General features: G+C 39.7%; 1 protein-coding gene across 35 annotated transcripts in view; it reads right to left on the bottom strand.

Moving 5' to 3' along the window:
• ROBO2 (roundabout guidance receptor 2) overlaps window positions 1-24,287 on the bottom strand; it is a 931,286-nt gene that overhangs the window by 103,318 nt on the left and 803,681 nt on the right. For all 35 annotated transcript variants that reach the window (XM_080591484.1, XM_080591503.1, XM_080591502.1 and 32 more), the window contains 2 exons: window positions 11,527-11,651; window positions 3,475-3,646 (listed from right to left, as the gene is read on the bottom strand). In XM_080591484.1, coding sequence (XP_080447610.1) covers window positions 3,475-3,646; window positions 11,527-11,651 — 297 coding nt within the window. The remainder of the gene's footprint in view (window positions 1-3,474; window positions 3,647-11,526; window positions 11,652-24,287) is intronic.

Raw genomic sequence — 24,287 nt, 5'->3', positions numbered from 1 at the left:
TGGGAGGTGGAAAAGCAGAGACCATTCCTTCCTCTGTCTTTTTTGCAGAAGAGCTTCACAGTTCTGAATCTCTCCTGTTTGGAACCGTCACACTTGCTATAAAATATTTAATATATATTTGGATCTGGGATAAGAATGAAGGTGGCCAGATTTGCAGATAGCTGAACTGTGACTGTTACTAAATCACTCATTTCTGCTTTCTTCCAGGGGGATTTGAGAGACATACCCCAGAATATTCAACACACCTATAATTAAGAACTTGCACAGGAGGTCAGGAAAACTGACTTAAGTGTCTATTCCAAATCATTGGAGAGGGAGCTGTTGAGGTATGCTGCCAACTCCTTCTCTCTTTTTTTCTTTTTCTACATCTGTTCTGAATTCTTCTTATAGCTTCAGCCTTTTGCTTTATTCAAATGCCCATAGACATGATCCTTTTAATTGAGTATCCTAAAACATTTAATTTTTATGTTGTCATAGAAATCTATTGAGAGATGTTAAGCTTGCTCCTCTGTGCAATATTCATCCCAAACAGCAACTGCAGGGTAAACTGTAGGCAGATCCTACAGGTGAGTATGCAGTGGTCAAATTTTTTAGTAATAAATATAAATACTGACTATCTTATGGGAAATTGAGAACTTCTCCAAAATATTCTATGTATGATGGATAAATCTATGGAGTAAATTAAAAAATGTAAATTACTCTTATCTTGCATACAGACATGGTTAGATAGAAGCATTTGTTTTATTTGAATGATCTGTCACTTTAAGACTCTGAGCTGCATATTTGCTTCTGGAGTTTGAAAAGACTGCTAAGATTGTCTCAATTTTGTAAATGATTTTGCTTTTCCAGATGTGCATTAGACAGTGGATTATATGATAGCCTTTCAAGAAAACACAAGATTTGAATTTCAAATACACCGAGGGCTCTTAGCACCGTCCATAATCAGCAAAATTATCACTCAACTCAGCACATTTCATCACAGCTAGTAATCTCTTCTCATGTGAACACTTGAGTTAAAAATATTTCCAGTAAAGACATGTAAGTGCAAAAATGTAACAACTGAAACACTGCTATATATGGTATAATTAAGCACTTGTTTTTCTGCACATGACATATGTTTTCATTCTGTATTGGAACTTCAATTGGATCTAAATTACCCTGGATCAAACAAAAATGTATTGAAAATGAAAAAGATGGTTCGCCACTATTATTAAATCATTAACCAAACAGAAAAATTCTGGGCTGTGAAGTAAAACTGAAATCACCAGCCAAAAACTGGGACACTAATGCTTAAGTATATAGCTAGAATGCACAGCATTTATCTTTTATCATATTTTTAAAACCATGAAATTAGATTTCCCTACTGATAAAAATCATTAGCTTCCATAACTTCTGCTCAGCATCAACTAAAACAGATTAGTCAGACATTGATGGTTAACTCCCTAACTGAAAGCAATTAAAAAATGTCTGTGATCTAATGGGACATTTATTTACATAATTTCAGTTCCACAACATTGTTTTGGCACGTTTCTCCTGAACTCACCTGCCCTTTGACTTGAGGATGAAATGGTATTTCTGTAAAGTAACCTTCTATTATTTCATAATGATCATGCTGACATTAGGTTCTGGGATGTGTTTGAAGAACACAGGCCTTGCATTCCTTCAGCAGCATAGCCACCAGCTCATGCTTTTCCTCAGCAATGTGGAATGCACACCACCTTTAATTGAGACTGATTGTCATTGAGTTTGCATTTTAGCAGGGACACCTTTATGAGCTTTCTGTTGACTTGTTAAATAAACTAATGAAAATTCCAGTGAGGTCAATCAGGATTGTTTCCCACCCCCCCCCTCCCCAAGAAATAGATAAAGATGGACCACACGGCTTGTCTGTCAAGAGGAAGAATTTCTCATCACTGATATCCTTGAACCTGATTTTATCCTCTTGGCCCCTGTTGCAGTAAATCTGTACAGCATCAGCAGGTGCAACCATTAACAGCTCAATGCCCTCTTAGCTAATGTTTGTGTGTTCTATTTATTCCAATCACAGTTGTGGCACTGAATCCGGCAGTGCTACGGACAGATATTAAAAAATACTGCCTTTCCATTAATTTTAAATGACCTTTTAATCTACATTTAAATTTGAACTGAATGAAAATGCATCATTTTGTCATAGACCATGACAGAAAAGACTTAGAGATTGCAGAGCGAAGGTTAGCCTTTAGTCTCCAGAAACTGCTTTACCAAAAAGCAATATGCTTGTAAAGATGCAAGGATAAGGCAGAAATTACCTCCCCTTGTCATAAAAAATATAAACAGCTTTTGGAAAACAAAGAAAAGGCATCAAATTAATGCTCAAACCTCTGTAACGTGCCTGAACCTCTCTGCCTGTCACTTGTGATGAATATGCTCTTGTGAAAAGCCAGATTATTCAGAATTAGACATCTTTTCAAACTTTCATGGTGCAGGCAGGTCTCTGAGGGAACTGTAAAAGTAGACCTCTGCATATAACAACAGTTTTAATGGCAAAAATTCATCAAAGTCTGTCAGGAGATATTTAATGAGTCAGTTAAGATAAGGAATAATGATGCAGGGGAATGCCACAATCTCCTAGTGTAAGAGGAATTCTCTTGTTGTCTTTACTAACATTGAAGAATGAAAACACCCTTCTATTCACAATAGGATGAAGAGGGGTATCAATGGGATTCCTGATATAAGAAAAGGATTGCTATTTGTATAGGGAGTACGGTAAACTTCAAGGCATGATAACATTCAAGCCCAAAATTCTGAAAAGGAAAGCATCGAGTCAGATCATGTAGTGCTTTTTCTTTCCTGCCAGCTCTTCTTTGCCTACGGATTTATACAGCTCTCTTCACACCTAAACATACTGAGAAATTCTTAGCACACAGCTTTGAAGTAGGGAAATATCTTGGTGTCTTTTTCACACATGGACTAAAGGGCTACATGCGACTAAAGGGCTACGTGCTGTAGCTGTTCTAAACTACCAGTACTACAGTAATTGAAGGCAACTATGTTGATTTAAACTGAGCTAGGGATACACTCCCAAACAAGTTGCCTACGGTAATACTGAAGGCTGGGACTGAGATGGGAATTGAGACTTCTTTTTCTGCACCCCAGTCCATTGCTTTAATCACATAACTATTCACTCTTCACAACATTTTTTGCATTCCTACCTTAGCTCTACCGAACTGAGCAGTTTCGTTTCTCACCAACCCTATTCTAAGCTGTTTTGTCCTTTGTTTGGACTATTAAGTACTACTAAGAGCATGTAAAAGGCAAACTGGACTTCAGTGCCCTTTTGATACTGTAGAGAATTGTGCAGAGACCCCTTTTCACAGTGTTTTTTTGTAGAAACTTGTCTGTTTATTTGTATGAATTATGTGACCTCACATGCCTTTATTTTGATTACATTAAGATACAGTCTTACAGAAAACAAAAGGAATTTCTATAGCTCACCATCAGTGACCTCCAGCTGAGCCTTTGCTAAAATGCTTCCAGCAACCGTCAGTGCTTGACAAATGTAGTAGCCCGCATCAGACCGTTGAATGTTGGTAATAGTGAGGTCTCCAGTTGGTGATACTGAATACCTGCTGTTGGGTTGGAGAGGCTGGTTTGGGAAGAGCAGATTCTGCAAAGACAATTTATCTCATATCAGTACTACATATAGAATTTTAAGAGAGCCACCTTTCTCTCAGCTAAAGATATGATGATTTTTCCTTAAAATTTCTCTCTATAAAAAGTAAGTGTGGTTATGAATTTATGAACCTACAGAGACAATTTTTTCCTGCCTTGGGCAACTTGCAGTTTAAATTAGAAACAGCCCTTTCATAGCATAGTGTGTTCTGGCTAGGGATTTAGGTGACAAGAAATTTTCCAGCAATCACTTTTGACTGATCTGTATTTGTTAAACGTTTAACTTCATTCTGAATTAAAAATGTTAATAATATACTTGGCTAGCTGTCAAAGCCGGGTATACTACTACAGTAAATATTAGAAAGATAGAAGAAAATTGAATTCTGGAGACTTGGGGGAGCATAGGGCTATTGTTTGGCAGTGAATATGATCTGGGTGAAGAAGAAAGTAAGAGCACAGCACAGAAGTAAAGGTGGGAGGAAGATACAAACAGGTCATAAAGTAGGAGAAGCTGGCATAGCACAAGAGTTTAAAGGAGAAGTAAAAGGAAATTAAAACTGAAATATACCAAAGCAGAAAAGCTACATGGAGCCTTGAGGGTAAAGAGGAAGGGTATAAATCTAACGTGGAAATCATGGGAAAGAAAAAAATAATTTTATATAGGATAAGACATCACTTAGCACAGAACAGGGAGATTAGCTTTTGCCTTTGGGCTGAACTGGAGAAAAGAGAGATGTCAGTAAGAATAACTAAAATGAATGTAGCAGTCATTGAATATGATGAAGGACTGAACGAATCAATAATACAGACAAAAGGACTTAAAAGGTTTTAGTGGTGAGGGCTGTGTTTTCAAGGAAAAAGTTATACTAAGACAACTCTAGATGAGAATAAAGAACAGGAAAAGAAAGAGAGGCAATATGAACAGAAAGGTTAGCATCATGGCTGAATGAGACAGAGAGGGGAACAGAGGAGACAAATTAAACAGTGATAACGAATTGATAAATTCCAGGCACATAGGGTCTGTCTCTAATACCAACTCAACAAGCCTGTATAAAAAATACACATTTTTTGTCTCAGTAATATCCCAAAACCCTGTTACCATACCCTGATAAGCTTTCAGTCTTTACTGTGGCTTTGTATACCTCTACTGTGTTTTCTATTAATGACTCACTACTAAATTTTAAGCTAATCTATATGGGCTAAAAATAAACCTAAAAGCATAGAGTAGGGTATTAAATAATTTTTCCAGAGAATATTTTACACTTCAGTAGGAGCTGATCATGACTCCTCCTTTCAAGGACCAGGTAACTATGGATTATAATTTGTCCTACATTACAGTACAGTCCACTATTTTAATGCTTTTACATTTTCACTGGTTTTAATAAGCTGCTGGTTTACTCATCTGGGCACAATGGTTGCATGCTGGGTTGCAAACAGTGGGACAAAAGTTACCTCCGATGTATCACAGTATCACAGATTTCTAGGTTGGAAGAGACCTCAAGATCATCAAGTCCAACCTCCGACCTAACACTAAGTACTCCACTAAACCATATCGCTAAGCTCTACATCTAAACGTCTTTTAAAGACCTCCAGGGATGGTGACTCCACCACCTCCCTGGGCAGCCCGTTCCAATGCTTAATAACCCTTTCGGTAAAAAAGTACTTCCTAACATCCAACCTAAAACTCCCCTGTCGCAACTTTCACCCATTCCCCCTCGTCCTGTCACCATGCACGTAGGAGAACAGACCAACCCCCACCTCTCTACAGCCTCCTTTAAGGTAACTGTAGAGAGCGATAAGGTCGCCCCTGAGCCTCCTCTTCTCCAGGCTGAACAAGCCCAGCTCCCTCAGCCGCTCCTCGTAAGACTTGTTCTCCAGACCCCTCACCAGCTTGGTCGCCCTTCTCTGGACTCGCTCGAGCACGTCCATGTCCTTCCTGTAGCGAGGGGCCCAAAACTGAACACAGTACTCAAGGTGCGGCCTCACCAGAGCTGAGTACAGGGGCACAATCACTTCCCTAGACCTGCTGGCCACACTGCTTCTTATGCAAGCCAGGATGCTGTTGGCCTTCTTGGCCACCTGAGCACAGTGCTGGCTCATATTCAGCCAACTATCAACCAATACTCCCAGGTCCTTCTCGGCCAGGCAGCTTTCCAGCCACTCATCTCCCAGCCTGTAGCTCTGCTTGGGGTTGTTGCGCCCCAAGTGCAGGACCCGGCACTTGGCCTTGTTGAACTTCATACAGCTGACCTCAGCCCATCGCTCCAGCCTATCCAGATCCTCCTGCAGAGCCTTCCTGCCCTCGAGCAGATCGACACACGCACTTAGCTTGGTGTCATCTGCAAACTTACTGAGGGTGCACTGGACGCCCTCATCCAGATCATCGATAAAGATATTAAAGAGGACCGGCCCCAGTACCGAGCCCTGGGGGACACCACTAGTGACCGGCCTCCAACCAGATTTGACTCCATTCACCACAACTCTCTGGGCCCGGCTATCCAGCCAGTTTCTAACCCAGCGAAGCATACGCCAGTCCAAGCGCCGAGCAGCCAGTTTCTTGAGGAGAATGTTGTGGGGAACGGTGTCAAAAGCCTTACTAAGGTCAAGGTAAACCACATCCACAGCCTTTCCCTCATCCACCAAGCGCGTCACTTGGTCATAGAAGGAGATCAGGTTCGTCAAGCAGGACCTGCCTTTCATAAACCCATGCTGACTGGGCCTGATCGCCTGCTTGCCCTGCAAGTGCCGCGTGATGACCCTCAAGATAATCTGCTCCATGAGCTTTCCTGGCACTGAGGTCAAACTGACAGGCCTATAGTTCCCCGGGTCTGCCCTCCGGCCCTTCTTATAGATGGGCGTCACATTGGCTAGCCGCCAGTCAACTGGGACCTCCCCCGATAGCCAGGACTGCCGATAAATGATGGAAAGCGGCTCGGCCAGCTCCTCCGCCAGTTCTTTCAGTACCCTCGGGTGCATCCCATCCGGCCCCATCGACTTGCACACATCCAAGCTCCGTAGCAGGTCACCAACCATTTCCTCATGGATAGTGAAGGCCACATCCTGCTCCCCATCCCCTTCCACCAGCTCAGGGCACCGGGTATCCAGAGAACAACCGGTATTGCCGCTAAAGACTGAGGCAAAGGCGGCATTAAGCACCTCAGCCTTTTCCTCATCCTTAGTAACTAGGTTTCCCCTCGCATCCAGTAAAGGATGGAGATTCTCCTTAGTCCTCCATTTCGCGTTGATATATTTGTAAAAGGATTTTTTGTTGTCTTTAACGGCAGTAGCCAGGTTGAGCTCCAGATGAGCTTTGGCCTTTCTAATTTTCTCCCTGCACAGCCTCGCTACATCCTTGTAGTCCTCCTCAGTGGCCCGCCCTTTTTTTCCAAAGATTATAAACCCTCTTTTTTCTGCTAAGCACAAGCCGCAACTCTGTTGAGCCAGGCCAGTCTTCTTCCACGCCGGCTCGTCTTTGGGCACGTCAGGACGGACCGCTCCTGTGCCATCACGATTTCCTTCTTGAGGAGCGCCCAGCCTTCCTGGACTCCTCTGCCCTTCAGAACCGCCTCCCAAGGGACTCGGCCAACCAGCGTCCTGAGCAGCTCAAAGTCAGCCCTCCGGAAGTCCAATACAGCAGTTTCACTGGTCCCTTTCCTGGCCTCGCCAAGAATAGAGAACTCTACCATTTCGTGGTCACTCTGCCCAAGACAGCTTCCGACCACCACATCTCCCACCAGTCCTTCTCTGTTTGTGAAGAGAAGGTCTAGCGGGGCACCACCCCTGGTAGGCTCACTGACCAGCTGCGTCAGGAAGCTATCTCCCACGCTCTCCAGAAACCTCCTAGACTGCTTTCTCTGTGACGTGTTGTGTTTCCAGGATATGTCCGGGAAGTTGAAGTCCCCCACGAGGACAAGCGCCGACGATTTTGCAACTTCTGTCAGTTGCCTATAAAACTCCTCATCCGTCTCCTCATCCTGGTTCGGCGGTCTATAACAGACCCCGACCAGGATGCTAGCCTTGCCGGCCTTCCCGCGGATCCTAACCCACAGGGATTCAACCTTATCATTCCCAGACTGGAGTTCCACAACATCAAAAGATTCTCTAATGTAGAGAGCCACGCCACCACCCCCTCTGTGCTGCCTGTCCCTCCTGAAGAGCCGATAGCCAGGCATTGCAGCACTCCAGTCGTGGGAGCGGTCCCACCACATCTCCGTGATGGCAACCAAGTCGTAGCCTGCCTGCTGCACAATGGCTTCCAGCTCCTCCTGTTTGTTACCCATGCTGCGTGCGTTAGTGTAGATGCACTTCAGCTGGGCCATCACCTTCTTCCCCGGCCTAGCCATTGTTTCCCCCAGCACAGCTCCAACAAGCCTTGTTTGAGCCCCGTCCCCCTTCTTACCTAGTTTAAAGCGCTCTCTATGAGCCCCGCCAGCTCCTGGCCTAGGATCCGTTTTCCCCTTGGAGATAGGGACCCGTCTGGGGCCATCAGGCCGGGTGCCGAGTAAAGCTCCCCATGGTGAAAAAACCCAAAATTTCTGTGCTGGCACCAGCCTCTGAGCCACCTATTAACCACGTGAGCTTTCCGTGTCCTCTCCGTGCCTCTCCCTTCCCCCGCAGGGATAGACGAAAAACCACCTGCACTCCCGCTCCCTCCACCAATCGTCCCAGCCCCCTATAGTCCTGTTTGATAGCCTTGAGGCTTCTCTTTTCAACATCGTCACTGCCAGCCTGGACTATCAAAAGCGGGTAATAGTCAGAGGGGCGAACCAGGTTTGGAAGCTTCCTGGTAACGTCTCTGACCCTGGCCCCAGGGAGGCAGCACACTTCCCTATGTGTGGGGTCAGGCCAACAAATAGGGCCCTCCGTTCCCCTCCGCACCTCACGCAAGCAGTCTCTCTGCCTCCCGCCGATGGCAGCAAGAGGCTCAGACACTCCCCGCACCCGGAGACCTGAACTGCCGCACGTTTGGGCGGGCAGTCGGTCTGGGTGTGTACTGACTTCCTAGAGAAAGCACCGTGCCTGGTGGAGACCATCGCAGCCCAGCTGACGGGAGAGTGCCGTTGGAGGAGTTGTCCCTACGGGCGGGTGTGAGCGCTCCGCCCTTCCTGCCCGCGCTCACTGCCTCGCTAACTGCCGCGTCACTCCCCCCGCGTCACTCCCTGTTTGCCGGCCCTGGTCACCGCGCTCCTGGTCGCCGCGCTCCCTAAGGGCTGCCTTTGAACGGCCGGGGGGAGGAGCTGTCGCTGACGCTGCTGGCTCCGCCTACGCCTCGTCAGCCTCCCTCACGAGGGCTGCCGGTGCCTGGCGGCTCCCTCACGTAGGCTCGATGCCCGAAAAATAGCCCTGCCTGTCCCGATCCCGCGCTCCGCTGCAGCACGCGTCTGCCCCGGAGCCGGTCGCCTCGGCAAGTTGTAATGTAATACCACTTTCTTCTGGATTTATCTCAAGGATGAATTTAATCCAGACAGTTTAAAAATTACAGATGTCCTGTCCTGGAGTATTTCATTGGTGGGTGGATGTTAGACTCCTGGTTAAAGGCTACCAAGTACTAAGGACCAGACATTCATGCACAAGTTGGCACAAGAAATTACTCAGGAGGGAACAGCTCCCCTCCCTTCCAGCTGGTTGTGCTCAGTAAAACAAGGTTGAGAAATAGATTCAGAATGAAAAATGCCCTACAATTGTTGGAGTGGGCTAACATGACTACTTAACATTACTTTGAACACTAACAGTGGTGCTGCAAATGGTTCCTTGAGTAAAAGCAGAAGTAAGACTGTAAATCCAGGTAACAACTTGTAGCCAGGCTTGCAAACGTGAAAATTAAAGCAAGTTCAGTGGATAGCGCTTAATTTGGCCAAAACACAGTCTTCCCTGTTTTAATGAAGAAATGCAGTATGTGGAAACTCACCTATTCTAGGGCATCTCATTGCAAATTCTAGCAAGTTCTGTGTTGAGATGGTAACACTAACCTGTGTTACTTCACTGATGCTCAATTAAGATTAACATAAGGGTATAATGAATCACATTGAGCTATGTTTCAAGGTTCGATAATAAACCATGTAGGTATCAATTTTTATGTTGCATTTATTTGCCAAAAAAGAATGTTCTAACCCTCAGGGATCTGGTTCACAATATGGTAATTAATTTTCCTGGTTTGTAATTAAACAGTTTCAACATGGTACAATCGGTAGGTAATAACATTCAATTAAAGACACAAGATGCATTTTCACCTTAAAATGTTTTTACCCTTGAAGTGATACCAATGGAAGAGGATAAAATAGAGTATTAACACTTTTCAATTACGCTAAATGACTTTAATCCTGCAAATGATGTCCTACTTTAATTAGAAGCTCTTCTCTTTATTACAACATGACGGATGTCCACTTTATTAGATTCGAGTGTGACACTATAAGCTCACTTTACATAAACATTACCATGTTATTAAAATGCTCTACAAGGCAGGTTTTGGAAATGTTTGCAAGCACATCAGTACCTCCTACTTTAATTTCAAGATGCTATTTTACTTTCCCCTTGGAACAATGTTCACCTTATGGAGACACAAAATACTGTGCTCTTCCAGAAGCTTGATCCCACATGACCCATGGAGACTAGATCTTAAGTTCTCTAATTAATATACTGAAAGAAGTACATTTCATAGAAGACTAAGCTTACACTCATATGAGCTTACACACATAAAGTAATAGTGTTGTATCTTTGTAAGTTACAACCTAGCACCAAATGCTGTCAACCTTGGTCTTGTCGTTTTAGTCAGCTATCTGACCTGGTAAGATGATGAAACAGCAGCAGGTGGGGCAGACTGGGAGATCTGTGGTTCAGTTCTTTTCTCACACTTTGAGCTGTTACACAGTGCCTCCAGATTACAGGCACATCTGCATTACACAGCACAATGTGGATACTTGAGTTAATTCATATATCACTGTATGGGGAAAAAGTAGCACAGTGCTCTAAAAAAAACCAATTTAGCCAAGGGACAAGGACACACAGTGTAGCTACATAAACAGATGCAGGCCAGACAAGTTTCATCCCAAAGCTGCAGAAGGCACTGTCCTTGGACATTCATTTGTCCCTTTTTATCTTTCTTCAGGTACAAAGCAGAATTTGGCATGTAGTTTACAATGTCCAAAGTTAACATGCTCACAGGAACTGCAGTTGAAAGCAAAGATGCTTTACTTCTGTTGTAACATGGTACCAATGTTGCAAAAGCAGCAAAAAAAAAAAAAAATATGGCAAGGCATTCAAACAGGCAGTATTAGCTGATGGCAACATTATTGGCTACATCAGAAATTTTGCTTTCACAAGATGACAGTAAGGATTCAGGGAAATATTTCCAAAAACAGATTCAGAAATTTCCCGAGATAATTCTACTGAAGAAAGCAGCTGAGTGTTCAAAACCTATATCTGTATGCACTGTGAGAATATGCCAATGCAAATCAGTTTGCTAGATATATATCCACTTGATCATGTCTAGACAGGTTATGAATTGTAATTACTGACTCTGATTAGTTAAAAATTGAGCCATAGCTTTTTTATCTACTGTGTTTGTCTCACCCACCTGTTTGTTGGGTGTTTTAGAATGATGCATTTAAGGTATATACTGTTGCTTTTTACACTTTTATACAGCAGCTAGCACAAGTTTCAGCAACTTAGATGGACTTTGTGTTCTTTACAATGTTAATAGTAAAAACAAACAAACAAAAAAACAGCAACAAGACGTTGGTAGAGGATAGTGACTTTTTAAAAAACAAATTCTTGCAAAAGATTAGAAGAATGAAAATTAATATGTCTTTCTTTAAAAATCAAGATGTACGACCATTTAGAAAGGCTTGAAACACTTATAGGGTGCTTATAACTTACCTGGCTTCCTTCTTTTTGCCAAAAAACAGCTGGTTGGGGATTTCCTTTCGTTTCACAAGGAAAAGTCACTGTTCGACCCTGGGCTACAATCTGATCTCGTGGTCTCACCACAAACTGTGGAGGAGCTACAATGTAAGAAAAAACATGGTGTAAATTTAGGATATTTTGCAAGGGGGAGATGAGGAATATCGAAGGAAAAAGACAACATTATGGAGATTTGTTTTATGCCAGAAGACATAACACCAGATATACTAATTAGACAGAATTAATATACCCAGTTGCTAAAAAACAAACAAGCAAACAACAACAACAACAACAACAAAAACATTATACACATTAGCATAAACTCAGATGACAATAAATGCTAAGGAGCAACAGTCCAGTGTTTATGATGCTGGTTTCTACCTTCTGCCTAAAGATATTCTACCTTTCATCTGCACAGGTACCAGCACTCTCATACACTCTACACTACACAGAGCTTATCATTCTGCTGGAGCTATCACGTGTTGCACAGGGTAAATCAGGGTATACAGACTGCTTGTTTCAGTCTGACTATCTAGACTTTCAATAACAATCGAGAAAGGAGAGGAAGGTCTAGAGGACAGCAGAGGGACAAGTTCAAGAGTTCCCTTGACTTCTCTTAGGGGCAATGTGGTTAAGAAGGGAGTGGGTGGAAAGACTTGCTGTGAAAAGGAGGTTTGATGAAACATCACAGACTTGGGAGATCCAGATTTTGGCTTATGTAAAGAAAAGAAAGAAGCAAGAATTGAAGAGTTGAAAAGTTAGTGGGCTGCAGAGAGCAGCGAGTAAGAAGGAACTGGTATTCCAGGAGGTCAGGAAGAGGAAAGGAGAAGAAGAAAAGGAGAAATTGGAGTTTAAACAAGAAAAGATTCAGGACTGGCTTTGTGTTCAAGTAGACAGCATTAACAACATTCAGAATTGAACAATTTCAAAAGGAGAGGTGTAGTTTAACTTGTCCAGGAGTGTTGATGTAGAACAGTAAGTCAATGCTTGGTGTGAGCACAAAGGGAGAAAAAAGCTGGTAATGTGCAGAAGGAAAGTGGGGAAGAAGCAGTGGCAGAAGATGAGACAAAAAAAAACTTCAGCATCAATGCTGAGCATGATGTGATAAATTTTCTACGCATGATATGCAAATCCTTCAGTCTTGATTCAACATTGGAATTCAATGGAATTGTATTTATACTGTTTGGCATATTTTAAAAATATAATCAGCATCCCCACTTGTTCTTAGCAAAAGACTAGCTGACTTTTGGGACAGGCTGAAGAAGGAGGTAAAATTAAAAAAAAAAAAAAAGTGATTTTTTCTCCTCATTCCACTATTGCTCTGGTGGTTGTGGAGTGTGATGGTTTAGGAACTACTAAGCTTTTAGGTAAACAGAATTTAAGTGTTTTAGAAAACCATATTTTCACCATTATAATTACAAACTATTTAATTAGGCACGAAGAGCAATCAAGACTCAGCTTCCGATTACACCTGCTGACAGCACAGATGCAGATCTGCTAACAGCATAGAAATGTATGCAGATCTGATCTTTTTGAAATACGCTTTGTACTTCTCATGGATTCTAAAGATCACAAGTCAAATAGCACTAGTATAATGTACTCTTAAAACAAGAACTGTAAAGCACTTAATAAACATGCATCACTGTTGATTTAGAGGGCAGAGGGTGAGCACTGAAGGATGAATCTTCCTTCTGTCTCATATTCCTGAGCACAAGTTTTGGCTTTTCAGGAGAGACAAGTGTCTGACTCTTTCCAGGGCCTCAGCAGGCATCAGTCTTCTGAAAGCACAGGGATGAAGGGCTAGGTGCCCTGCTGCTGCCCATTTATACTCATATCTTTTGAGGCATCTATAAGTGCTTATGTATTGCTATACATAATCTAGGATCTGAACTCAGCCTGTCCTGTTCCTAAAGCACTGGACTGTAGCATGTTCCTTGGTTTTCACTCACCTTGCTTTACCTACCAGATCTGTAATACAATCCCTACAGGTGTTGGAAAGTACTAATGTGGTAAACAGTATGTGCTTTCATTCATTCAATCATATGGGAAGAGAGAAAGATCTTTTAGTTGTGAATTAGAAACTTCCATTCCTGTAGGCATACTGTGCATTAAGGTGTCTCTACAGTTCTGACCACCCATTTAATAAAGGTCACTCAATTTTTTCAGTGCTTGCTGCTCAGCCAGAGAAGTTCACTGCTCAGGATATTAATATGGAATCAATAGCAACCTCAGGCAGAGCAGAGAGCAGAAAACCTCTAACCTCTTCAGGTGTTACATATGCATTCAACAGGAACTATGCATGAGTCCTATGTCTGTGCTACATTATAGGTGGCCTCCAGACCATAGTCTTTCTATTGTGAGGCTAAAAACACGGTGTCAGGAGTCCATCCCACAGATCATGCCTAAGCATGATCGATACCTAAGATCGCTTTTTAGGCATGCTTAGTACACTGGGGGCATGTTATAAAGATGGTTCTCCCAGCTCAACAGAAGGAAGAAAGGTACGGCATTTCCGTGAGCTTATCTTTCAAAACACATAACCAAATAAACGCAGGTAGATAAGTTTAAGGGTTCACCTGAAACATTCTCACACACAAGGCTGTACTGCAAGTCAGTAATTCAAAGCTCTGAGTAGATATAATAGGAAAGTACTTGTTGCTGTAGCAAGGACCAAATTCAGGTATGAGATATAAACCGCCCAATTTCTACCTATAATTTGACCTAACCCTAACTTTGAACATTCCTCACTTTTCTATGAGCAGAAAAACAATCCTTTATTTTGCAAAAAGAGACAGGGAAAAAAAGCAGGAATTTATACGGTGACTCAGTCCAGATAATCCAATTGGTGTAGATTTACCTTGTTGCTCTCTTCTCTCCCTGCCACACACCAAATCCTCCCCAGCATTCACCATTCTAGATGAACAGGAGATCTGTGGCATCAGAGCTACAAGTTTATACTTTCTGAAGGCACCAGTAAACCACAGTATATGGTTATGCACAGATCTGTTTTCTAGTATTATTCTGCATCCATAATTAATAGAAATTCACTACAAAAATAAATAAATGAACTAGAGCTTTAATCTAAATATAACCCGATAATCTCAAGGGGAGCTAGCTTTTATTGGTCACTGCATTAATTAGAACATAAAACCAATCCCACCAGCCAAACTATTTAATAGTATACTCTTAAAGAACACGAAAAACCTCATTTTTTAAAAAATAAAACCTTGCATACATTTTTATGTATTCAAATAAGTTCTTCTATAATGAAAGAAACTGTTTTTCACCAATTTGTTGTCATACTCAGCTAGAATTCTGTTTACAGACAGATAAAAATGACTTGTTTTATAGCATTTAAACAATGTTTTCACCATATCAGTTTTATCTATCAAATTCCACTTGACTAATGAGAATTGACAACTGAAAGTAACAGCTAATACTTGCAGGAGAAATGTTGGTCAAGTATAACTACCAAAGCAGTAAGACTGCCATTATCCCCAGAGAATGCAATGTGACCCTGTTCAGAGACAGCAAGGTTTTTTTGACTTTCTTTTTCAATTTTCCTAAAAAAAAAAAAAAAAAAGAACTCATTATCTGCATGCATAAATGCTGTTTGTAAGGTAAATATTATTACTCCTATTTTGCGGAAAGGTTGACTAAGAACATGACTTGCTCAAAATTCAACATCAGTAGAACATTGGACAAAACCTTATTGAAGTCATTATTGCTTCTCTCAAAGTAGGTTTCTTGAATTTTAAAAACAGTTTGAAAAGGTACAGTTAGAGAAATAACAGCAGGCTAGATATGCTTCAGCTGTTAAAGAGCTATGAGCTACGTTAATACTTATTTCAGTCTAAACATTAAAATGATTAGAAGAATCTGCTGAAAAAACTGTTATGCAGCTGCAAACTGAGTGTTGTGCCTATCAAACTATTACCCTTTATTGTTTCAGATGTAACATTAGCTGCATTGGAATAAACAGAGTAGAAAATCTCTTGCTTGGGTGACATTTGAAAATCAAAGACAATGGCTCTAAAAGGAAATGTATTGCTTGAATTCCAGGGCAACAGACAAAAATATGAAATAAAAAAAAAAAAAGAACAATTAAGATTACAGACCTAGTGCACTTCTATTGATTTTTTTTTTTTTTGAGAAATTTAAATAGTACACAGTAAATTAGATTTGATTTCTGGCAAATTATGCTTTGATGTGGCATTCAGCAAGCGCTTGCTTCAATCAATGTCACACTAGAGCTCTGTTATGCTAATAGCGGCTGGTGAGGGTAAGCGGGATGATATGGAAATCAGATGGTTGAACATGAATAGAAAGCATAGGCCATGTATGAGGTGGGCTTTGAGACGAGGGGATGGGGAGACCTTAAGGTTAATCACATCATGTTCAGAACTGTTTTTACAGCACAGAACAGTATTCTACTGCAAGAATGAAAATAGAAAAGCATGAGCAGTAGTTAAGCATTAGTTGTTCAAAATGGTAACAGTGCATTCTGTTGCACTCTTTCTAGATGTCACATTGTGCATCACTAGATGGATCTCTTTTTCTAGTAATAAATGCATATGATGGTATCCTCTGTTTAAATGTTAAACAGTTGTACAAAAAAAAAAAAGATGGAATTAATATTGCAAAATATTTCAAAGGGATTTCTCAATTCTTTTCCAATCCTAATAGTTAGTAAGATCTCTAATATGTTGTGATGGATTGCATTAATTTCTTTCCCAGGAGTGTCTCTGAGTACTAAAGGTTATGCTGAGTCACCAGGAGCTGACAAAAATGCTAATGTAGAAAAGCTTGACCAAGACAGTGAGTTTATCCCTCATACGTGAACTCCAGTCACCTGATAAGAAATGTTGTAGAAGATTACTCAGAAGATGAGAGGAAAATTACCACAGAAAAATGTGATTTTACAGTAAAAAACACTGTAATCCCATATGAAATACAAGCAACATTTTCTTCCAGTGACAGTTTTCTAAGCTGATCTTGTGATTTGTGGTTCACGCTGAACACAATGATCCTGCGGGAATTCTATTATCATAACTTGCTTGGATCAGCTCTTCCAGTCCAGGTGCACTGGGGTGCATGTTATGTTGCTGTGACTTTAATTAAAAGTAGATATTGTACCAAGTTTTAGTCCAGTATCACTACCACAAGCAGAAATGGCACTGTAACCACAGCAAGTAATATCAGTGGGATTTTTGTTCTCATGTTTTTGTTTTTCCTAACACCTTCAATTAACTAAGGAAGCCCCACTATGAGATCAAACTAATTTTATATAATCCAGACAATTTTCAGATAATGAAAACTTTAGTGATCTTTTAATTACAAATACTTAAATAAAACATCCTCAGATATCACGGAATATGAGACTTTATTCAAAGCTCGTTGAAGCTGGCAGAAATTCTCCTGTTGGCTTACATGGTCTTTGGATCAGACTCACTGAAAAAATAATATATTTAAAAAAAAAAAAAAAGCAACAGATTTTATAGGGCTTAAATTACAGATTTGATAACCTTTAACTGCAAATAATTTCAGTTGATAATCAACTGCAAATGAAATTTGTCATGAAGATTACTTATGCAAGCTAAGTGATAAAGATGAGTATTTCATTATAACCTGGAATTGCCTATTATCTGTAAACATATTTCTGTGACTGGTTCAAAGAGGGTAGGGGGAAAGACGTTAACCTGTAAGCCTTCTAGGCAACATTCATCCCTCTTCCTGATGGAGGAAAAAGCTTTGAAGAACAGGCAGAAAAACATAGTTTGGTAAAGAACCCGGATTCTGTAAGTCTTAGCTCTGCTTCCAGCATGGAAGAGACAGTAAACCAACCTAAAATTCCCATCTGCAGTTTTTTTTTTTTTTTTTTTTTTTTATCGTACACTTGCAGCAGTTTCATAATTATCTTCTGAGCAATCAAAATGATAGTTGGTACAATACTCAGTTGCCTAGCTTGAAAGTAAGAGAGTCAGTTAACATGATGGAGTCTTCCCCAAATGGTCTTCCAGGTTCTGGAATCCCAGCAACATCTCTACCTTCCTTATAAAACCCTCTAAGACTTGAAACTGGGTATCTCAATGTGCCATTGAAGCGACAATATTCATGTGGACACAAGCTGGTCTTCAATACATGTTCACATTTTAAGGCATAAAGCTCAGTTCCAGTCTTACCAAATACAGATCAAGAATTGCCTCTAAGATGTTTACGTGAAGGATAGAAGTGTGTTCCAGCTGAAGTATTATTTTCAAAAAGGATATAACCCTTGACATTATCCATGGAGTATGACTACTTATTTGTAGGATTGCTTTGCTGGTTCCAGTGATACTGGGCTAGAAGATAGTTGAAGGAAGTACAGGAGTTCTTGAGAGACAGAAAAGAAAGTTTATGCATTGTGAAACATGGTTTGATATTATACTGTTGCTGATGAAATAAATAGAGGAAAACAGAAAAGATTACCAATCTCATACACTGTAAGCCTGAGCTGAAACAGCAGTTCTTTTCTCTGAAGTTCACATCTTGTTAACAGGCACAGACCATAACATGTGGTTCTTAGGAAACAAAGTTATTTGTGAACTATTAATTATGACCAACAACAAATCAAAGATGTAGCCTCTACACAGAAGCCATAAGAGGAACTTGAAAGGATGACAACTTAGGCCTACTACTAATTCAGATATTTCTTATTAGGGATAAACCAATGGAAGTTTAGGATGGTCATTTTCTTTATGGTGAAAAGACTTAATCTTATGCTGTGCTCTAATGATCAGGTGCATTCATAGACAGGGAAGGAAGTAAATTTTCATCATGCTAGTTACTGCTGATTTGCCTGGGAAATTGATTTCCTTCTCTTCTCTGCCATGAGTATCATGTTAGCACAGCAAACTACAGCGGCAAACCCTAGTCTGTAGGAGTGAAGTTGGACTTTGAGACAAGTGCATGGATCTCCTCTCCTCTCTTCTCCTCTGTTTTATTTGGATTGTTTGCTTTCTTCTATGATTTATTCTTCAGGTGGATGCTTTTGTCAGTAAAAATGAGGAATGGGTAGGTTGTAAAGGATAACAAGTGATTCATGAAGCCCCTCACTAGATCTGTGATATTATTTTAAAATGACACAAGTGGAGGTGGCAAAGCAGGTGCTTGGTTTGGTTTCGTCTGAAAAGCCACTTCATAGAACCTATCCTTAGAACACCTATAATCCATAGCTTAGATACTATCTTTAACATTGACAATACTTCAAAATTAATTCTCATTTTGTATATTTGATAAATCAAATATACAAAATTAAAAACAAAGTGGGCAAGTGGGGAGAACTTTCAGCAAGTTGAATGCAAAGGAAGCACTGGGGAAGAGGTATCAAGCTACAGTGGAACAGAAGTAGAGGGCAGAGGGAAGCTACCTCCAAAAGATCATCATCAGGACCAGCTCTGGCATAAGTGTACTTCACACTGGTGCTGTCTCATGGAAAATGAGAAATTCCCTTTTGTTAGTGGTAGTGTTTTTGTTTGGTTGGTTGCTTTTATTTGTTTGTTTGTTTGATTGACTGTTTGCTTGTTTTCTGGTTTCAGATTCACTAAGAATGTTAAACCATCTTTCATACTTGGACTAATTGTTCTAATCTGAATTTCACTTATAACGACATTTTTATCTTTCAGTTTTTCTGAAACACTGAAGCAGATAATCTCTGAGAGCATGGAAGCACAAGCTTTTTTTTTTTTCTTTGAAAGAGGTGAAAGAAGTCTTAGAGAATCAATAAATAAAAACAGCTAGCTGCCTTATATATTTTGACATGTAAAATCTCTCTTTTATCCCTGGATGACCTAAAAGAAAGAAGTGGGATAAATCTGTGTGGTGAAAAAAAGAGATGTGAGATAAACAATAACGAAAAACAAACAAACAAACAAACAAAACAAATAGGTTTGGTTTATATTCAGTTTCCCTGTCAATTTCAATTAAGATAACTGCCAAATCTGCATTTATTGTTATAAGAAAAGTTTAAACACAAAGAAAAAAAATACTGCCTATTACTTGTTCTTCCCTATTGCCTACAACTAATTTCATTACAGCAAAATTATGAGAATACTTACAAAACAAACAAACAAAAAGCAAACAAACAAACAAAAAACACAACCCACAACTGTCTCCCACATAGTTGAGAAAAAAGAAACCTCCTTTCCCCCCCACCCCCATTTCCAGTTCTCTGAACTCATTAACAGCACCTTTCCTGACCTCTCTCCTCTGTTTTATGGTATATTTAAACATTAAGTTTAAATATCTGGTCTGAATTTCATCTCAACATTGGACTGTAGCCTGACAGAATTTGAATCTCTGCTTTATTATATCTTGTCCAATCATCTCTTCTATGTGGTACTCAAACCTTACAGATGCTCCTGGAAAATCCCTTCTGGAAAAATCCTTCATTTATCTTTGATACATATAAAGAGAGGTGGCACTGACTCTGGCTGCTCAATACCTTGCATTAATCAGGACTTTTCTCTATTCTAGACAATTCTTTCATGTGTTTGTTTTTTTTTATTATTATTATTATTATCTTTTTTTTTTTTATTTCTCCTTAAGTGCCTGAGATTCAGGATATGCCTTTTGTTTAGATCAGATAGAAAAGAAGTGCTCTCCTACATTTGTAATACTTTAGTCCACTTGCTAATGTAAACGGTAACATCACATGATGGCATGTACTTTCCCTTTACCTTCTGTGAATTCAGCAAACAAAGCAAATTATGCCAACAAAAACACATGCAATCTGCTATGATCCTTTTTTTCATGGGAGATAGCAGAAGGGTTTGCTCGTAATGCATTTAAAAAAGGAAAGCATACCTCTTGCTGATTTAGTAGGATTCCATCAAAATAACAAGAGTAATTTGGTTATCTGCTTCAAAAAAACATGAATTCACACACTGAATAGAAGAGCCAAGGTGGTGAAAAGAGAAGTAAAGCCTGGGTATGTTGGGCTAATAGGCTACAGCTATAGTGAGAAAGATGACAAGTTCCTGGTTCATTTACCCTTGAGAATAAGGAAAGACTGAGGAGATTTTCTGCTCAATTTGGGCCACTGTAAAGAGAAGAGAGGAAAAGGAGTGAGGAAGAAAGGAGATTATTTATGCTGATTGACAATGGTAACATTCAAGGAATGGGACATAAGTAGTTTTGCTGTTGAATAATATCGAGGACTTATCCAAATCGTAATAACTCAGTTGTACAAGCAAGCAGCAATTGAGTAAAGAAGGCAAAGAGAAAAGTGGATGGATTACTGTATTGATTTCCACACTCTTCTTAAAAGAAAAGTTACTAATTTCTCCTTTTAAAAACAGGAAAGGAGCAACACATCAAAAGACTATTTTTCATGCACTAATCTTCAAAGACATATAGGAAGATTCAGAATCCACTGAAACAAGAAAACAATTCCTACTCATTTGAGCATACATAATGGACTCAGGAAATTTACACATTAAACCTCTCAAAACTTTCCCAAGCTAGAGTTCAGCAGTAAACTAACTAACTAACTAAATAGGCCCTTTTATCACTTCCTGCACTTGCTATACCCGACTTTTCTGTAGGAGAAACAGTATGAGTGCAGGCACATTCTTGGTAATGTAGTGGAATGAGCCCAGTACATAACAGTATGACTTACTAAAACTTCAGGTAGGCAGCCATCTTTCATGTTTATCCTTGAAGAAGAATCCTCTGTCAGAACTTGTATATTTCTGTTTTGACTGCTCTCTGGCATACCCAAAAGACTTGGAGCAGTTGAAAATGGAGCCAGAGTTTTGTGGACCAGCCCTAATAAATGCCTGGTGGTTAATGTGCTCTGTCCCTATTTGCAGAGCCATTGTGGCCCATACATCACAAACGTATTTCTATGGTATCTTAAATCATCATGGAAATTCAAGTGTAAGTTCAGCTATTGGAATTTTGCCAAAGTACAAATGCTAAAGACTCTTGGATTTTTAGAGTGGTCTTTCAAGGGCTACTAAGTGTCAGAACAAATCAGCTCTGTATTTTTATTTCTTTCACTCAGCACCAAGCTTTTCTCCTTAATATAAAGGATTTGCCTAATGATAAATAAAAAGAATGAATTCTTTCAGTTAGGGAAGAAGAAAATGCAAAAAGCTTAATGTCTTCTGGTGTCTTTACCCTCTTCCGAAAATTTCTATATGTGATAGCAACAGGCAGGCAGGCAAAATACTGCACTTTGATACAGATATTAGATTTCTGCCACTGAAAGATGGCACAGCAGTGCCAAGCATGATCTCATCTCTTCTGTCACACACCAATTACCACTGCTGATATAGTTTTATAAACCCTCAGTGTCTCAAGTGAAGGTGATAGTTTCATAAATACACTAAAAATAAAAGTATTCATACTATATAGACTTTCCCGCAAGAGTCAGAATGAAATGGAAAAGGATAAAGAGAGAACTCTGTCAGCTATCATCTAAACAATGTGATTTCCAGCCACAAACAAATGCAACCTTGTTTAAATATACAAACCTTTCTATATTGTTTCATGCTACACCACTCTTAATAGACCATTAACCCATGCCAGGTTGATTTATGACATGAAAACTTCCCAGAACAGAGTGAAATGCATCATATAGTCACATTTCACTTAAGTATGAATAGGCTGTATTCAATTAGTATGAAATTTAGAAAATTCACGGCAGATGTCTTATCTGTTTCTCTATTCTCCAACATGGTAGGGAAGTAAGGTTATTGCAACCTGATTGGTCTCCCTTTACTTCTTTAGTTAATTCCAGATAATTTCTATTCAGGTGGCAAAATTATTTGGATATTTGCTGAATGGCAATTCTTTCTCAGAAGACGAGTCATATCATATGACAATTAATTAAGTAAACAATCAGGTAAACTACAAGGCAACTGAAATGCAAAAAACCTGTATTTTGACCTAGTTGAAACATAGCTGAAAATAAATTGAAAACAGTACTTTGCCACCTCAATGACCTTTTTGATGATTAGCAAAAAGGTAACTGAAGCATTAGACATAGATCTCCACAGATCTTATATTTGAACTCAACTTTAAGTCTATATCTCAGAGCAATATAGCAATTGGAAAAGCAAGCCATTGTTACTTTTAGGCAGGATTATATGAAACTTTTGGGCTCCTCTTAACTTTTGGAATACTTTTTATAGCTATTCTTCTGCACAGTTGCTGTAAGAAATACAGCAGAATGCCAAAGTGAGAAAATATAAACTTCCTCATCTGGAAGATCCATCCAACAAGTTAAATAACAGTAGAAATAGGGATAAAGATGAATAAATATCTTGTTTCCTAAACCCATCTGTTGTAAATCCTGTCGCAAATCATTTCAAAAGGTTATAAATAAGAGAACATCTATTTCAGAAACAGGCAACACATTTATACCTAGCATCAAATCCAAACATGATGAGTAATCTGGTATAGAGCTGTTAAATTCACCAGCTGCCATCCACCTCAGGCAGAACTATACCTCATTTTGTCTATGTAGCACATACCATATGTTAAAAACTGCTTGAATCAAACATGGTCAGTGGCAGAAGTAATCCCACTACTGAATTTTCCACTCAAGATGAAATTTAAATTAAATTAAACCAACTAACAGAATACAAATATTTGAAACAGGTAAAAACTAAATAGAAGATGGAAATGATTCAGCTTGCAGTAAGAACTACTGCAAAGAATAACAAGAATTACAATCCTTGAACATTAGAAATACGTATCTTTATTCTTCAGCAACAAGCCAGTGAAAGAAAATGTTTTGGTCTTGTTTAAAACACAAAAAAGACCAAAAATGTCTGCTTTGAAATGGCAGTAGTGATGACAAGTAGAGGTACCCAGTTAATATGCAGGTATCAGAAAAGAGTATGAAATTTTAAACTGCTCCCCTGCAGTTTATCTTATACCTTAATATATAAATATACGTCTGTTAAAATGGCACTCTCCTAGAGAGTTGTGAGTATATTAAGTAGTGTTTGCTTTAGATTCCTTTCTGTAAGGAGACCTGATTTTTGCTCTGCATTCCAATTAATTTTCTAAATAAACAAACAAACAAAAAGTAAAAAAGCTAAAGATTTGACTCACTATTCTTGTCAAATGACAATTTTAACAGAAGATCATTTGGGCATTTTGGCGGTGAAATGATGGTGGAGAGGGAAGATACTTTGTTTTGCATTACCTGGCTTTAAATTTTCAATAGGATAGGTAGCCACCTGCTTTGCCTACTTTTGAATGAACCAGAATGAACTGTGGAAACCATTTCAGCTCCTTAAATAAAAAGAAGGAAAGAAGGAGGAATAAGGGGAGGGGAGGCAAGGGGAGTCTCATAAGGAATCTTTTCTACAGGTACGGGTTTAGACAGAAGTGATCCAAAGAAGATGATCTGCTTACACGCTGCAACCACTGCACACTCAGTTGTATAGGAGTTATAGATGTTAAAAATCTTTGGAGTTGGATGTACTTTAAAATCTTTTTACAATTCACAAGATAAACACTACATTAAATAGTTTGATAAAGACCATATGCCCATATAATGATTATTTTAAGGTCAACCACTCTAATTTATGTTTTCCTGAATAAATCATAAAAAAGAAGAATTTTCTTTGCACCAGATGTTCACTCGTTACAAAACAAAATAGTGTGGGCAGGGAAAATGACAAATTGACCATGGCGTGGTCACACAAGGGAATCATTCACCTCGACATAAAGTAACTCGA

Source organism: Anser brachyrhynchus (assembly GCF_964034855.1).
Source record: "Anser brachyrhynchus genome assembly, chromosome: 1".
Lineage (NCBI taxonomy): Eukaryota > Metazoa > Chordata > Aves > Anseriformes > Anatidae > Anser > Anser brachyrhynchus.
The sequence above is the reverse complement of the archived record's forward strand: the minus strand, read 5'-3'. Positions and strand labels throughout refer to the sequence as shown.